Source organism: Rousettus aegyptiacus, unplaced genomic scaffold (genome assembly GCF_014176215.1).
Source record: "Rousettus aegyptiacus isolate mRouAeg1 unplaced genomic scaffold, mRouAeg1.p scaffold_m13_p_3, whole genome shotgun sequence".
Lineage (NCBI taxonomy): Eukaryota > Metazoa > Chordata > Mammalia > Chiroptera > Pteropodidae > Rousettus > Rousettus aegyptiacus.
In genome coordinates this window covers 127,833,882-127,852,459 of record NW_023416306.1, presented here as the reverse complement: position 1 = coordinate 127,852,459, position 18,578 = coordinate 127,833,882, and the positions used below count along the sequence as shown (strand labels likewise).

At 35.0% G+C, this 18,578-nt stretch overlaps 1 protein-coding gene and 1 pseudogene across 11 annotated transcripts in view; both read right to left on the bottom strand.

Moving 5' to 3' along the window:
* Positions 1 to 4,185: 4,185 nt before the first annotated feature.
* LOC118601524 lies at positions 4,186 to 4,304 on the bottom strand (annotated as a pseudogene).
* A 4,929-nt stretch (positions 4,305 to 9,233) lies between these two features.
* The window catches only part of RNF111 (ring finger protein 111), a 73,656-nt gene continuing 64,311 nt past the window's right edge, over positions 9,234 to 18,578 (bottom strand). For 8 of the 11 annotated variants that reach the window (XM_016126865.2, XM_016126864.2, XM_036238619.1 and 5 more), the window contains 5 exons: positions 17,928 to 18,054; positions 14,594 to 14,686; positions 13,710 to 13,805; positions 12,513 to 12,640; positions 9,234 to 10,873 (listed from right to left, as the gene is read on the bottom strand). In XM_016126865.2, the coding sequence (XP_015982351.1) occupies positions 10,756 to 10,873; positions 12,513 to 12,640; positions 13,710 to 13,805; positions 14,594 to 14,686; positions 17,928 to 18,054 (562 nt within the window). In that variant the 3' untranslated portion in view covers positions 9,234 to 10,755. The remainder of the gene's footprint in view (positions 10,874 to 12,512; positions 12,641 to 13,709; positions 13,806 to 14,593; positions 14,687 to 17,927; positions 18,055 to 18,578) is intronic. The other 3 variants (XM_036238620.1, XM_016126869.2, XM_016126871.2) reach the window with 1 other exon arrangement.

The window sequence follows — 18,578 nt, the reverse complement described above, 5'->3', positions numbered from 1 at the left end:
CACTATTACTTGGGTACCAAAGAGCCTTAAAAATGAAGTGAAGTCATTTTGATAACATTCCATCCCTTGCTCTTGCCCACGCATCTGACATTTCTGAATCCGTTTTTGCTTCTATAAAACAGGAATAATTGCAGCTACTATGTAGCATGGGAAGATCTTAGTGTATCCATTATCTTACAAGAAAAACTCTTGCAAAGGAAAAATAGATGTTTAGTGTGCACTGAGAGGTTGTAAGTAAAATTATGTTTTTGTTATATTGTTATAATATTGTGGTGTTATCAAAAACTACAACTATAAAAGTAACAATCCTCACTGATTCACAGGGCTTTTTAAACAAACACTATGAATGGTAAAGTGCTCTTAACTGACTCAACATTGTCAAAATCAATTTAATCCATATTAGATATAATGTATATTAATTAAAATGGAAGTAATATTTCTTTCTTATCCTTCATTGCAACCTAGAACCTGGCAAATAAAGTTTTTGATTCAACCTCTTGTTTAATGCGTTGTAATCCTATATTTTTATTTCTTGTTCCCTCCTGCCTTAGATAGCATTGATTGGTCTTCCTATGTCATAATTTACATAAACGTTCTCATCAAAGCCTCACAACAATCCTTGTAAAACAAGTAGTAGCCTAATTTTTGTCATTTTTAAATTGAGTTATAGTTGACATATAACATATAATTTTAGGCATGCAACGTAATGATTTGATATTTGAATAGACTGTGAAATAATTACCAAGGTAAGTCTAGTTAACATCTGTTACATAGTATCTTGATTTGAAGAAACTAAGGATCAGATTAGTTAAATGTCTTGGCTGCAATCATAGCACTTAAGAGTTTCAGAGCTAGGATTTGTATTCAGGTCTGTATTCAGAAGGAGCACCCCAAGCAAAACACACAGACCACCATTACTGGACTGGCATGATGGGAGACAAGGCAAGTGGCTTGGTTTGGCAGGAGCTATTAGGCTTCGAGGTAGCTCTTGCCTGTTGTCTTCCAACTGCATGAAAAGGACTCAGAAACAGAGACAGAAAATCTGAGATTCCTACACATATGTTTAGGGCCTGGTGTGCCAAATGGGAACTCGTCTTTTCTAAAACCTAAATCCCCCAGTTTGGTGTAGAGTCTCAGAATCTTGGCTATGAAGACAATCCTCACCAAAGATTTGCTCGCTGTTTGTCAGACCTTCCTCACTTTCAATTTCTTATTCAGATGCCCACCTCTTTCTCCCAGTCTTGAGATTCTTTTTCTCAGATTTCCAGGACCTTCTCTCATTGGGAATACTTCAAAATCAGATAGCCAATGTTGGTGGAGAATTCAACAACTTTAAAAGGCAAAAATTGCCCAGGTCAGTTCAGGGCTGGAAACCTCACAGCCCAGCTAGAAGTCCCATAGGCAAACTACTAGGATCATGTCAATTTCAAACCCAGGAACTTATTAAGTTAAACAAATGCACTAGAATGTATTTGTTTGTTTGTTTCTCCAAAATGTTATTTTAATTTAAATTACAGGTCCAGCCAGATAGTCTGATACAAAATTTACTTTTCCTCAGGAGAAAAGAAATATTTTCATGGCATTGTTAATAATTGTACACATCTCTAGGTGGGCAGAGGTGTTGATTTGGTGCACCATTTCATTTCCAGTGCCTATAACAAATAAGGTCCTTGCTTGTAGTTGAATTTTTACTAGGACTTATTTGGGTTACATACATCACAGAGCAGGGAGCCCCAACTCCTGGGCCACAGACCAGTACCAGTCCATGTAGGAACCGGGCTGCACAGCAGGAAGTGAGTGGTGAGCAAGCAACTATATTTGCAGCCACTCCCCAGCGCTAGCATCACGCCTCAGCTCCACCTCAGATCATCAGGCATTAGATTATCCTAGGAGTCACAGTCCCTTGGACCAAAAAGGTTGGGGACCGCTGTCATAGAGGACAAGTCAAAAAGCTCAACTCATATTCATGGTTTCCATATTCTTGGAAAATATTTTTCCCCTTCTGTCCTTCATCACTTTCAGCAGCCATTGTCCAGATCATAGTGAAGACATGAAGGGCCAGTTTAATTCACATACCATTAATTTATGAATGAAACAATTGACAAATTACAATTTTCATCAGCTGTTTTTTTTTTTATCAGAACCCAGCTATCTTCCTAATATACTCTCAAGTTCTCTCCCTCAGTTGTTTCCCACCCCCACCCATTTCTAACTATCAGTTTCCGATTTCTTTTCTCTCAACTAGCTAGGAGATAAAATAAACTTTATTTGATATATTCAAATTGAAATGTCCGTGGGTGCAAGGCACTGCAGGAACACAGAGAATACAGCACGAGCCATGCCCTCAAGTTCAAAACAAGAAAGGGATACACACAGGAACAAAATTACTCTAAGAGGCAAAACCTACAAAATACTGTGCACAAGGAGAGATTAATTCAAAATAGAAGTAGACGAAGAAAGACTTATTACAAGGGGGACATCTGAGCTGAACTTGGACAGAAGAGCCAGATTTTAGCAGGCAGAGATGGCGAAGGCACTCGAGTGGGAAGAGTGTAAATCAGTCTGTGGAAAAACAAAGTAGTCTGAGGCATTTGGATCACAGGAATATTAATAGCTGCAGAAGCCAGAAAACGAGGAATCAAGGAACGTTTTTAAGGAGGATAATGACTTCATCAGAACTTTGCTTTAGAAAGCTGATCCCTGAGGCAGCACGAAGGATGGATTATAGTGGATTGGAAAGCTAAAGGTTTCCCACGTGAGACGTAACAAAAGTCTGACTTGGATAAGTGTGGAAAATGAAAAAAAAAAAACAGACATGACAGATATTTTTGAATGTGGATGATGAGGGAAAACAATTGTAAGGTAACGTAAAAGTTTTAAGTGGTTAGGTTAAATTTTCCTCTCAAAAGTTACCCAAACTAAGTTATAAATAAACATAGTAACTTTTATTGCTTATTTATTTGGTGGGGGTGGGAGGTGGGGTGGGGGGTGGGGGGTAGGGGGATAGAAGCAGGTCAGTTATTTTTCTTACAGAAGGAAAGTCTTTTCCTCTGCCTTGCTTGCAATCATCTTGACCTACTTTCATCCTGACCAATAAATGTCAACATTATCTTTTCCATGAGATGACCAGGTAATCAATCCATCTGTTGCTGGCTAGGCAGGGTGCATGGGTGGGTTCCAGTGTAGGGCCTGTAAAGTTACCCCAAAGCAGGAAGAAGCCCCAGAGAGGTGGAAAGAAACACCTTTTAAGTGCCTTCATGAGCCTCCACTCAAAATGATGCTTCAAAATCTAGACCTCAAGTTTGTGAATTATCTGGTTTTTGTTGTTAGTTTTTAAAAATCGACTAAATGCCTTCTATAAGCAAGGTAATGTGCATACTACTTAGAAGGAAGAAAAAGCATAAAACTGGGTCTCTGCCCACGTGATGCTTCAAATACAGAGGTGCATGAAAGAACAATAATATAATTCACCCATCCTTAGTAAGTAAAAAAGTAAAAGGTCTGTTGAGGCTAAGAAACCCCTGACTCAAGAATTTTTACATTATATTGTTCAATTACTCATGCTTTTCCGGTTCTCTATTATAATGGATAAACATTGTGAGACACACTAATTTTTGTATCATGTACTAATCAACTTTGGTGGTACACTGAGGAGCTGCAGAATGCAGAGAATGTCCGAACTGGCATATCAAGTTAACTTCAGTCGCACTCTTAGTCCTGGGCTGACAGAGCGAGAACTGTGTATCATTTCCCTTCAGTTTGCAATCCTTTTCCAATTCATTTTTATTCCTTCCATTTCCACATCTGTCCTTTAGGAAACCTGTGCTTCCTCAGAAAATAACACCAATCCAAGACCTAACTCATTAACATGAGTGAGTTCAGGTAATTCCATACTTTTTAATGCTCAGACCACATCTGGAGTAATGATCATTAACAGGTATCATACTTTGAGAAACATTAATAAGCTAGAAGTATCCAGAAAATGATGATAAGAATTGCTGAGAGGCTTAAGATCCAGTTTAAAAAAAAATAAAGAGTATTAAGGATATTTTACTTGGAGAAGACCTAAATAACAAATATCTGAGGATCTAGTAAGAAACAAGATTGATTGATTGATTGGTTAGACTTACAGATTGCAAGGATCTTGTCAGCTTACAATCCCTTATTTTTTATTTTTATTTTTTACACCTACAGCATCTAGTATTCCTAAGTGGTCTTTCATCCAAGCACTAACCAGGCCCAACCCTGCTTAGCTTCCGAGATCAGATGGGATCAGGCTTGTTCAGGGTGGCATGGCCGTAGACTAGATTTATTTTTGCTTTACTCTAGAATGACTCTCTGTGAGGTTACAGAAAGACCTACTGAAGAAAAATAGTGATTGTAACTGTTTACAAAAGAAATGTGCTTCTTCAGTAAGTAGTGAAGTGACCTTATCAACACTGGAAGAATATAACCAAAGGCATGATAACAGCATTAGTCAGGGTTCTCCGGAGATAGATGATAGATGAGTTGATAGATGATAAATAGAGACAGATATGAGAGAGAGAGAAGAGAAGAGAAGAGAGAGAGAGAGAGAGAGAGAGAGAGAGAGAGAGAGAGAGGGAGGGAGGGAGGGAGGGAGGGAGGGAGGGAGGGAGGGAGGGAGAGAGAAATGAATGAGAGAAAGGAGAAAGAGAGAGATGGGATTGGCTCACACAATTATGGAAGCTGACAAGTTTCACAATTTCCAGTCTGCCATCTGGAGACCCAGGAGAGTCAATGGAGTAGTCCAGCCCAAAGGCTAGGAAGCTAGAGATCCAGGAAAAGCCCATGTCTCAATTTGAGTCCAAAGGCAGGAAAAAAACGATGTCCCAGTTTGAAGGCCATCAGGCAGGAGTAATGCTCCCTCACTCGCAGGGCAAGGTTAGGGGCGGAAGCAAGTTTTTTGCTTTAGTCATGCCTTCAACTAATTGGACAGGGCCCACCCACATCAAAGAGGGCAATCTGCTTTACATAGCCTACAGATTCAAATGTTAGTCTCACAGTAACAGCCCCACAGATACACCAGATGTTTGAGCAAAAGTCTGGGCACTTCTATGGTGCAGCTGACACAAAATTAACCACCACAATAATCATTTATCAAGAATACTGCAGAATTTCTAAATTATACAATGACACGGTAGCCAAAGGACCAGAAACACCTAGCTATCTCCATCCCATAGGTTTCTTTCTCAAAAGTCACTGTGGGAAAGTGACAGGAAAGTTAAAATTCTTCCACTGTTGATTCTTCTGATGATTATACTTGAGAATATAGACTATTTTGTACACACAGCTTCTCTATACGGGTTAAAAAGAAAACTGTTCAGAAAGTTTGTACTAGGAATTCTAACAAAGCAATGGGATTTGTTTTACCTGCTTTGATAGATTAAAAATGTTTTGCTACTGCTTCCATTAACAAGTATAGCCTATTTCCCCTCCCCTTGAATCTGGGCTAGTCTTATTACTTCCTCTGACCAACATAATGTGACAGATAGAACAGTATGCCAGTTCCAGACCTAGGTCTTAGGGTGCTTGGCAGTTTCTCCTTTTTGGAAGCTCTCAGCCACCATGTAAACAGGTCTGTCAAACTATCCTTTGATAGAGACCACATTGAGAGAAATGCCCAGTGAGTTTTGAGCTGTCCCGGCTACCCCAGCTGAAGCATCACGCATCTAAGGGAGGCCATACTGAACATTGTCTCCTAGCAGAACTCCTAGTTGAATGCAGCCACGTGAGGAACAGCAGTCACAAGCACACTGAGAGATGAGCTATTCCTACTGGCCCAGCCCCACCCAATTGTACAACTATGAGCAAATATATACTGTCTTTTAAGCCACTATGACTTGGGGTGGTTTATTACATAATGGGTAACAGATACACTTATTGGGGCATTCTCAATCTTTGCACCAAATAAGCCCATTTGCTGGAATAGTGTTATCTTTGATTTCCTGTGGTGTTACAATTTAGGAAAACACAGCACAGTAGCTAGCATCTATAATTATTTGTAAACTCTGAATTATCAATTATTCCTGAAAGATTTTTTGCATGGAAAACTTAAATGCCTGCGCCATTTCCAGGTGTTTTGGCATTGGTTGCACAGTTAATTTGGGGCTGAACCATGGATCAGATGGAACTGAGAGCCCCCTGAGAACCACTGAGGCCAGTTTGATAGAATTTTTGGCTACAGAGGTCCAAATATCTGGAGACGGGGTCTTGACATAGGAGATGAGAGTTACTAATTGTGGTAGCCGTTGTAATGTCATAGTGTAAAGGTTACAAAACAAAATCAAGGCTATGGATGAGATGGTAAACAACTTTACCCTGGTCGTGGATGAGGATGACACTGAAGAGCTTCTAGAGGTAGTTCTTGACTAATCAGTTGTTGGAACTGAAATGCAATAGCCAAGATATGGAAGCAACCTAAGTGTCCATCAATAAATGAGTCTACGGCCATGCCACCCTGACCAACCCTGATCCCATAGATCACATAAGCTAACTAAGCAAGGTCGGGCCTGGTTAGTACTTGGATAAGAGACCACCTAGGAAGAATGGGTGCTGTAGACGTAAAAAAAAAAAGAAAGAAAGAAAAAAGGGATTGTAAGCCGACAAAGATCTTGCAATCTGTGAGGTCAATCAAGGGTTACCTTGCCTAAAAAATAAATAAAAATGAATGAAGATGTGATATGTAGATATATACATACATACATACACAAGACATACATACAACGGAATATTAGTCATATAAAAGAATGAAATTTTGCCATTTGTGACAACATGGACAGAAGAGCTTCTTATTCTAAGTGAAATAAGTCAACGATAGACAAATACCATATGGCTTCACTTACATGTGGTTAGACCTAAAAATCAAAACAAAACAGAAACAGGATAAAGAGAATAAACGGATGGCTACCAGAGAGAAGGGAGATGGGGGAAAAGTGAAAAAGGTGAAGGGAAATAAGAGATACGAACTTTAAGTTATAAAATAAGTCACGGGGATGTAATGCGCAGCATGGGAAATAACGTCAATAGCACTGTAGTTAACTTTTCAGTGACATGTTTACTAGATTTATTGCGATGACACATCATGAGATATATAAATGTTGAATAACTACGTTGTACATATAATATTGTAGAAGCTACATTTTAATAGTAAAAAATAAGAGGTATGCAATTTGGGCTAATCAAAATCTTCTCCTGGAAACCCATACCTACCTATCAGCCTAAGAATAAGCCTAGAAGCTAATAAAACAACAAAGGCAGCTCAGCAGTGTGCTTAATGAATCTTTAATGGGCACCAGGTCCCTGGCTAACACCATTTAGTGAGCAGAAAAATTAGGAGAGGATGAGAAATTCCAGTTGTTAGTTTCTCCACAAAATTTTTAGGTCAGAGAGGACAAATGGTTTCACATCCTGTGCGAATTTTGATCCACTGGCAGGAGCTGCCTAAAACAACCTTGGATGATATTGATGGGCAACCATGCTTGATTGCAAAACAACTGGAAGAAAGCACATGTGCTGGAAATCTTCCATCCTTTTAGAAGAAAAATCCCAACCTTTCAGAGAAGGGCTGAAGAAGATCGTTTCTTATCTAGTAATTAGTTGCTTGAATAATAAGAAAAATTAACAGCAAACACTGATCTATAGTTTAGCATGTTACTTTGCTTCCATCTGTTATCAAAAGCGGGGTATTTGGGTGGTATGGAGCAAGCATCGGTTAATTTATATTCTTAAATATGTACTAAATGGTCTTCATACTCATTTTCTCATTTAATTCTCATAACTTATTTGTTTTATAAATGAGAAAGGCAAGGCTCAGAAAGCTTCTCTTGTTCAAAGCTATACAGGTCAAAGCTCAAGGCTGACATTAAAGCCTGTCTTTTTTTTTTTTTTACCACTCCAAAAAAATAACGTGTGGCCTTTAATTTGTACAGAATTCACAGAAGGGAGGACACCTTTCCCTAGCAGGACAAACCAAAAAATTGGTAATATTTTCCTTAGTAAGAAACAGTTGTTTTGGATAGAATAAATTCAAGAAAATAATTAAAATCTGTAACTGATATTTCAACCTTGATATATCCAATATTGTGACACATGAAGTCTTGAATAAGCAAGAAAATTCACTGTCTCCAGAGGCTTTGGAAGGTAAATTAGAAATCAGGATGCACTATCTATAGAATTAAACTATTCCCATTCATGAAAAATAACAAACTGTCCACAGTATATTTTAATTTTAGTGTTACAAATACCATTTCTAAAACACACCTAGTTTTCTGTATGTTAAACCGTTAAGGTTCAAATGATGAAAAAGTCACCAGAGTAAGAAAAATGTTTCATATATCAGTTTATCGCTTGTATAATAACAACAATAAAAATAAAGATTTGCTGACAAAAGAATTTTAGTTTTAAAGTATTGGACAGCTATCACTGAAATTTTGACATAAGATGCAGCAGGATATGTAAAACAACAAAACAAAGCACAAAACGTTAAAATATTAAATATTTTCTTCCCTACTTGATTCATTACGTCACATTTTCCTGTAACTAACTGCAGAGCTCCTGCATTAATGGTTCAGCTTTATGCCACAAGTATTTGCAATAAATAAAGTAATAATGCTTTATCTAATAAAAAAAATCAGTAGTAATTATTAAACAGGTCAACAGGGAGTTGTGCATCTAAGTCTGACGTAACCTTAAAAAATAAAGAAATCTATCTGTACTTCTTATGTTCAGAGAACATCAAGAGGACTCCCATTACAAAGAATTCTCCCATGTTATGCTTCTTCAACCCCTTGGCACAAGTTCTGGGTGTTCCAGTGGCAAAATCCTTCATCTAACACAGGCTATCTGTAGACAGGCTACTCACTCTTTTCCCCAGACAGTAGACATGGGTCACACTCTCACTCTCTCCCTCACTCCTGCCCTTATGTAACTGTAGGTTAATCCAGTATCCTTTTTAAAAATGTCATTTTTATATCCAAGTTTCTTAATCACAGTCCATCCTTAATCACTACACATACTATGTTGAAGCATGTTTGGTATTAACAATTACTACAGTGTGACATTTATTAATAAAACAACAACAAAAAAGGCAAGTAGCTGTAACTGAATGAATACAGACACCAAATTATGTGAATGTCAACTTCAGTGAGATCACTATTTTGGAATTCCAAGATGTTTAATGTAAACTTTTATAAAAACTAATTATGAAACACAAAGACAATAGAAATATAAGTTATTTATTAATCAATCCACTTACAAAGCAGGTGGCTTAATGCAAGCTTATTGACATCTTCACATATGATCCATGGGAACATGTCTTCCATACAGACAGTGATGTTACTGACTGATGCGTTTGCAATTTGGGACATATTAAGCATATTTGAACAAATAAAATTAGGCTATCCTGTATATGAAAGTATCTTGATAATATGCATCCTGAAGTGGATTAAAACTTTCTCCAAAGGAGAAAATGTTAGTATGTTAACTTAACTTTATATTCTATATTATGCAGTAAATCTTAACTATAGAAATTAAAAAATTTAAATCAGTGATCGACTCTTGGTAACGTATGAAGTGGGAATCTAAAACCAGAGCAACAGTAGGTTGACAGTATAATTTGTGCCTCACAGTATCTGCAGATTTACTGTTTTCAAGTTTAAAGAGAAATAAAACAGGAGACATGTAGATTCAGCTAACTTTATTAATCTTTAAACTAATAAAAATCCCTTAAAAGTGATCCTGGGATCTTTAGTATGAATGCATAGATACCTGCCAATGACTGCAATTCTAAATCCTGACTGAATGTGGTTACAAAATCAATGTAAAGCAGATATCTGTACTATACGTGCTTAGCAGAAGACCGAACAAAATTCTACATGTCTTCTTCAATTTCCCCCAAATTTTGTTAAATCTGCAAGTATGTACAATCCAGCTAATTGAAATTAATATTTAGTGTTCATCAGAGCTGTTTCACAGCAGCAAAAATTGAATCAGGGAAATAAAGTTCTAAACGATGTAGGAAAAAGATAAATACAATCATAACAGCAGTCTAAATGTATGATATCAATATCAACTCTACCTGCATTGTGCTGAAAGGAAAAGGAAACACCAAGAAAACTTCTACTGATCACTGGTGATGTGAATACCACCCACATCTGAATGAACATGGTTTGTGTTCTGTTCCCAGTATTCAGGATGGTATTTAACTCAGAACTCCATATTGTAAATATACAGCAGCCATTTTTGTCCTAATTAAGGAATGTCTTAATACACAATATTATCATTTTCTAGAGGATCTTTATACATCAAACTAAAGTACATGATTGATTAAATTAAAGGTTAGTATGGATAAAAAAATTCATAATTTTTAAGACCTGGTACTATGTAAAAAACAAAAAGACCACAAAATTCTACTTCCTAAAGCAGCTAATCTTGCCTGCAAGTTTAGGGTCACAAGCCCATAATATGTGCAAAGAAATGCAATACAAGGAACCATGCAAAAATACAGTAAAATGATACAGGAAAAATGTCAAATCTAGAAAAAAAAGCTTTTATAAATACATCAAAATCAACTGTATACATAAATTGTAGGTCTAGCATTAGTTGTACCATATAGCAGAGCCAGCACTCTAAATTCAAGGCTTCCAAATCTGCGCAGGTAAGTCATGCCATCTTTGGTTGACTGCAGTACCAGGAGAATGGGAATGAGAGGGAGGGCAAAAGTTCTGAAACACGCTGTCAACTTTCACTCGGCAGCTGAGCCTCAATGTCCACTCTGCATATGGGGCACTTCTTATTGGTAATCAACCACTGGTCAACACACACTTGGTGGAAAAGGTGCATACAGGGAAGGCGTCTATTTCAGGCAAACAAAACAAAAACCAGAATTATTTTATGACAACTACATGTGACATTTAAACAAATGATATATGTAATAATCCAGTAGTTTTGAAATTACTAGATATCTTTCTCCTCTGTAAAATAAAAACAACACTTCTCTAATTAGAGTAATACCTATATTAAATTAACACTCTGGTCTATATAATGCATAAATAAATGACCAAGATAATTAACTGTCACAGATATGCCATCAAATTATATAAAATCTCAAGAAGTTTTAGACAACAAATACACTAACAATTCTGGTTTTGTTTCTATACATGAGCCGCCAACGCACTGGAATTGACAGTATGTTCCCTGTTACATAATGTTTTTAATATCAAATCATTACATTAACGAAACTTTAAAAAATATGCCATTTAATTCTCTCAAAAACATTAGAACTCATTGTAAATAGAAATGCACCCATGTCATACGAATTAAGGAATGTCTTAATATGCAATATTATTTTCTATTTAAAGGATCTTTATACATTAAACTTAAGAATATGGTTGATTAAAGGTTAATATTATATTGTTTGCAATTACTGTTTTCATGGAATAATTGTTATACCTACTTAATACTATGCTAGTCTTTTAAAAGTAGGTTAAAAGGAAATGTTTATTTCAGTACACTGTACTCTAAGTTATCAATTTGAAACTGAGAAAGTTTCTAGGCAATCCAGGGTAACACTATATCTAAGTATAACAGATGGATAAAAATTACTGATTAAAGTATCCATTTCTATTTCCATCCGCTGTTAAAAATACAGTAAAATGATACATTTCCAGACTTCTTAATATTTTGTAAAGTAGTAGCTAAGAGATGTCCCAATTATTCCTTGAACAGTATTGTCAATAATGTAAAAACAATTATCTTCTATGCTTATAAATTGTCACTGGAAATACAGTGTTAGAAAAACCTTATATGTGGTAAGGTTGACAATTGTTTATATATATTTTCCCTCTTAGCCAAGTGAAGAAACATTTTTTGCCTTATAAATTAGAGGAACAAAACATATGGTTCTGTTATATATATATGTTATAGAAATTGTTTCAAAAGGAATTATGTTACATTAAAAAAAAAGACTAGAAATAAAACACGAGATTACAGTAAGAAAATGCTTAAAATTAATATTGTGTTATAACAACATTTTCTAAATCACAGAGTTGCAAAAAGAGAGTACTACAAGTTGAGAGGAAATTTTAGGACAAAATTAATTTATAAACGATGCTATAAGGCAAACTGTATGGAGCTAATCTGGATTCCCCTTTAAGCTTTGGAGAATATATGATACAACTGTCCTGGCCTCCAAAGCCTCTCAAATTCTCCTTTCTGCAAGATCTATAGAAGATTTTGACCCCACAATTTCCCTGACCATCTTCTGGTGTGGCCCTAAAATAGGTAATATATTTCCTAACCCCATCACTTTGTTTAGGTAACCCAAAGACTTTAATCTTTTTATTCCCTCACTCAGTGTAAGACGGAAATTCTATACGCCAGAGATAGGTGACAGGGTATGTCATAAATAACCTTTATTTTGTTTCCAATCTACTTTTAAATAAACTTTTTTGTATGGTTTGACAATGGATTTTAGATAATTAATATCTAGTTACCTGACATCTTCACCTTCCTCTAAAATAGACAAACAGATAGTACATTTTTCCTCTGTGTCTTCCTCAGTCCCTTCTTCCCCATCTTGTTTGCAGTGCAGTTTCCTCTGTGAGAACCAATCAGTTGTTACCTTATTAGTAGAGATGACATTATTGAACAACTGAGTAAAGTCTGTGTTTATTTGAAAAACATAATAAAACAAAACCACACATTTACCCATAACACAGTTCCCAGGTACAACTGTCATGAATTAATGGATGAGTTAAGTGACTATCATCAACTAATTGTTCTTTTAAGACTCTTAAATAATCAGCATCTAAAGCAAAATTGAACGTAATAGAAATTCATTAGTTTGAAGTCTTTTATTTTTAATCCACAATTACGATGATACACAACACAAACTCTATTCCTGTGCTATGAAGAGCATAGCTAATTTTATTTCACTAATGAATACTTCAAATAACATTCAAATTAATTAATGCTAATTACAGAATTTACCCGAGACAGTTGAAAAGAACTTAAATTTAGTGATACCTTACTAATACTCTTAGAAAACAGATGAAAAATACAAAGGAACCATAATTTTCACACTTTATTATTCTCTGTATACATATAAAATTGTTGTTTGTTAAAAGTTATTTAACATGCCTACTGCATAACTTCTAGATATGACACTACATAAACGATTGATACTACATAAAGAATTGAGGGTAGAATAAAAGAAATGTAGATCAACTAAATGGCCATAAAAATAAGTGGCTAGTTAAATTATGGTACCGCCAATATGATGAAATTCTGTATAAGCTATTAAAGAATGTGAGTGCTCTGTGGGTGTTGATATAGAATGAAAAGAAAAAAAAAAGTGCCAAACTGTGTACATATTGTCCACTCTGTGTTATATTTGAAAGTGGAAAAATATATATACACATATGTACACTTTTATAAATGCATAAAAATATCTGGAAGATTATCTAAAAAATCCTTAACCATGATTTTTCCTCTGGAAAGGAAGAATGGGGTCAGTAGGGTTAAAAAACTTCAGAGTATATATTTTTCTACTTTTAATTTTTTAAACCTTATACATGTATTGTTTTAATAATAAATAATGTAGTTACTAGACTGCACCAACTAAAAGAAGATGCATATTAAATTTTATCCATTTAATAATACTGTAGACATTTCAAAGAATAAACTCTTACCTTTTTGTATTTATGTGGATATGTACATCTTTCAATTGTTCCCTGGGATGCTCCACGATTGACATTTCCTAATCTTTCTTCTAAATGAATCAGCTCCTTAAGATGAAGAACAACTAGTATTAAAAGCCAAGATTATCCCTTGAATAGCACTGTCAATATTGTAAAAGTAATAAAGTTACAAATTTCTAAACCTATAATGTAAATATAGTGTTCAAAAAGTTAGATAATAAGGCCACTGGTTATTAATAATACTTTTCCTAGCCAATTAGAAGTGGTATGGCAAAGTTATCCTTACGATTAGGGTTAACATATTACCACATAATACTACATAAGTTAGTATGTATGCAAGTAGAAGATGAAATCATTGTAGTAAAATAGGGAAACAAATCTACCAATAGTTCTAAGTCCCACTTCCAAAATGACATGAAGGAACAAAACTTTAAATCATATTCAAATGATTTTGTTCTTTCTGAAAATTCGAACAATAAGATATTTGGCTATAAACTAAATTACTTAAGTTTTTCTCCTGCAATGTTTCTCTAATAAAAATAAGCTTAGTCAAAAGCATTAAAGTTTTCTCCCCACATTTAATGGTATGATTCTTTATCTGACATTTACATTAATAAATTTCTACTTTTTTTTTATATTAAATTACTTTCATTTACTCCTTTAAATCCTCAAGTAACTTTTGACACTAAGATTAATATTGCTTATAAACTTTTCTGTAACAGCTCCCAGAAGCAACATCAGAAATTCAGATATTTTACTGCCTTCTCATCCCTAGTTACTGTTGCAATCCCGTACAATTGTGAATACTAATATATATATTCTCTCTCTGCACTAAAGATACTGTGGCAAATATCTTCATTAATTTTATTACATACCTCAAAATTGCCCCTGAAAGGACCTCTGAATGATGTTCCATCCAATCCTGATGAAATGTAACGGATGTGAGGATAGCCTGCCATGTCAGGAACCTATTTTAACAGAAGAGATAGGTTAAATCAATCAAGCATAGGCCCAAGTTCTACTCTTAACATTGAATAATTCAGACATGCAATTCTCTCCATTCAGCTACTCACAAAATTAAACTTTAATTAGTACATAACTCCAACTAAGCATTCTGTAATGGGGTTATACTCCTTTTCTTCAAATATAATCTCTTATATAATAACTCTTAAAATATAATTGGATGCAAAAAAAGAAACAGCTGTTCCACGAGATAACAGGTTTCTTGATTCATTTTGTGCAAAAATCCTAAGTAGAAAATATCCAAACTTAAGACTGCCTGTAGCCTAAATGTAGAAAATGTAAGTTTCCTAAGAGCTTGTCGATTTCAGAGAGCTTTATTTAAATAGTATTAAAAACAAAAATGCACAAAAAACTTAACTTCAGAAGTTTTATTTTCCTTCCTCTAACTCCCTAATAGCCAAAAGTACCTTACTCTTTTTGGTTAGGTTCTTTTAGTGAAAGATTTAACAGTGTTTTCTAATCTTTTGTTAGGTAGTCGATCCTCATTATTCGCAAATCCCTTTTCATGAATTCACCTACTTGATAAAATTTAATTTGTAACTCCAAAATCATTACTTGTGCTCTCATTCATATACATGCACAAAGCAGCAAAAAATTTGAGATGTCTGATATATGTGTCTCCAGCTGAGGTACAACAAGGCTGACTTCTTGTTTCAGTTCTTATACTATTAACAAGTGTCTTTTTATGGTCTATTATACTATTAACAAGTATCTTTTTTGTGATCTATTTAGTGCCATGTTTTTCACATTTTTGTGCTTATAAGGGTGATTTGTTGTTTAAAATGGTGGCCCTAATGCATAATACCTAAGTGCTGGCTATTGTTCATAAGTACAAAAAGGCTGTGTGTGATGTGCCTTATGGAGAAAATGAATATAAACTTAATTAAGGCATGAGTTATGGTGATGTTGGCTGTGAGTCCAATAATAATGAATCAACAATATATATCAAATAAGGTATCTTTAAACAGAAATAAACATTAAAACAAAGTTATGGGTTGATTGTTGTGACCAGAGACTTGCTGTAACCTAACCCTGTACTTATCCTAGGAGAAATGATTCAGTATTTGCTTATTTAGCATCTGCAGCCACTTTACAGAACTTAACCACCAGGAATAACAAGGGTTGAATGTATTAGGAAAGGGAGATTCTGTGATAGAGCACCATTCTTCCATCTTTATAAATAATTCTCCAAAATTATTTTTTAATCAGCTTCCACTGAGTTACAAGTTTTATAGCTTTAAAATACAAAGCATATGTGGAAAAGAACTTAAGCAATAATTTTTAACCTTCGAATAGGCTATTATTTAAATATCTGCAACTTTCCTTCTAATCAGGATCAGTACTCCCCAGCTCTTGGCAGACAGAGAACCCAATCTCCTACACATCTCCAAGAAAAATGAAAAAAGAGAAAAGAACTCCTGTCCTCCAAATTATTTAAACCTGCACTTAACCTGAAAATCCTCCCTGGTCTCCTTTTTCTGCTTTTTATGGATGAGTTTCTTCTTTCTCCTATTCAAAGTTCATCTCTATCACGGGCTCCCATCTTCTCCTGTTTCCCCACCTTGCATGATGTGATCCGCACCTCTCTCCTATATTGTCAAACAAGTCCTTTCTAATGTTGTTGTCTTAAACCCAAAATACTTCCAAACCTAAGTTATCTCCTTAATCCTGGAATAACTGCCAACCGTATTTCCTACCTTCTCTTCACAGTCAAGCTTATAAAGCAAGTTTATATTCCTTGTCTTTACCTTTTTACCTTCCGCCTTCCTTACTAACCTAAGAAGCACCTCATCTTCATTCTTCATCATTACTGAAATCACTCTGACAAAAACCACTAATAACCACTTCAATGCCAAATGCATTTAGCATTTTTCAAACTTTATTTTTTGGGGGTGAGACATAGTGACCATATTATTGACATTATTCTAACTTTGTCTCTCCTCAACTTCTCTAGTCAGTTCTCAAAAACCCTTGATCTAAAATACAGTATTATCATTTTCTGAGGCTTTTTTTTTCAATCTTGTGTCTATCTACAAATTTCCCCTAGAAACCTAATCCTCTTCCATGGAAAGATGTTTGACACACATATATTATATAATGACAAATGTCAGTTTATAATTTGGAGGTCCAGGCCATTAACTTAACTCCCTACTAGATCCACCATGATACACAATTATCTCAAACTCAGTATGTCCAAAACCTAACTCACCTTACTCCTTCCCTTAAACCTTATCTAACAGTCTCCAACTTAGTGAATGGCACCACTATACACTTAACAACCCAAGTTAGAAATCTGGAAATCATCCTAAATATTATTCAAATGTGTTCTATCATTTTTATGCCAACTGCCATTGCCTTTGTTTAGGGATTGATCAACTTTACTTCTTCTATAATGTCCTAATTTTAAGTTTCCTTTCTTCCAACCTGAAATCTATTTTCCACACAACAGAGGAGGTGGTGTTTCTAACTACGACCTGATTAAATCACTCTAAAACACGAATATGATCAAGACTTCCTTTCCAATGGTTCATGAGTCAGTTTCTTGGCAGAACAACTTTACTTCATATTGCTGAGTTATCCTCACCCCTAAAATTCCAACTTACTTGGAGTTGGTCGTGCTTATGCTATTTGAAAGCTCTTTATATGCTGCAACCACATTCTCAATTCCAAAGCCTGCTTACAAGTCACATGTATAATAGCATCACAAAAACTTCCCTGCAGTGCCTCTCCCCCACAAGACAAAACTATTCCTTTCTTTTATAACTGATATGTATTATGAATAGCAAACTCAATACATTTTTGCTAAACTTGTTCTTTAGAACTCAAATTCATATCAACAAAATCTGTATCTGTTCAAATCAGACACAGAGAATTAATAAGTCCTCCTGCAGATCAGAGAATAAAGTATGAATGCATCAGAACAAATCCATTGCCATTATGACAAAATAAGGCACATGGTCCTAGTTACAGTGGATTAAGACTCTCATCTTGGTATAAAAGAAAAAACTTTGTCATTTTTACATGGAGTACATTTTACAATGTAAATACAAATACAGATTTTAATATTTATAATACCTTTTTATAACACAATTTTCATCTAATAATTTTCAATTAAATATTTAATTTAGAAAATGAAGAATACTTTTAGAAGGAGAATGTCAGAATTTTGAAAATTTTCTATTTTACCATTAAAGGAAGTGCTCCTAATTGTAAGTGATGAAGTCGAGGTGGTGCATGGTAATGGGCCAAATGAGGATGCAATGCTCCAGGTGTGTAAGTAGCTGCAGTCACTCCAGCTTCAATTCCCAGTTCCCTGACAAAGGATGAAAGCAGTTTAACTTTTTCTTCAATTATAGTTGACATTCAGTATTATTTATTGGTTTCAGGTGTACAGCATTTATATTAGACATTTATATTACTTACAAAGTGATCCCCTGATTAGTCTAGTACCTGGCACTATATACCCAATTATTATAATATTATTGATTATATTCCCTATGCTGTACTTTACATCCTCATGACTATTTTGTAACTACTAATCTATATGTATGAATCCCTTCACCTTTTTCACCCAGCCCCACATCCCTCCCAACTGGCAAACGGCAGTTTGGAGAACAGTTTAACTTTTAGCTATCCTTACAGTGCCTTTATCAGCAGCAGCAATCAGGGAGTATGTTTACATTTTTAGAAGTAATCTAAAGTTTCCTAACATACATAAGCTGTAAAAAATAATTTAGCCCAGAAGATTTAACTAATAATTTCAAATTCACTTCAGAAATTAAAACCCAAAAATTCAATTTTGTGGTGAGGAGTGAAGCGATTTCTACTCAGTTTCAC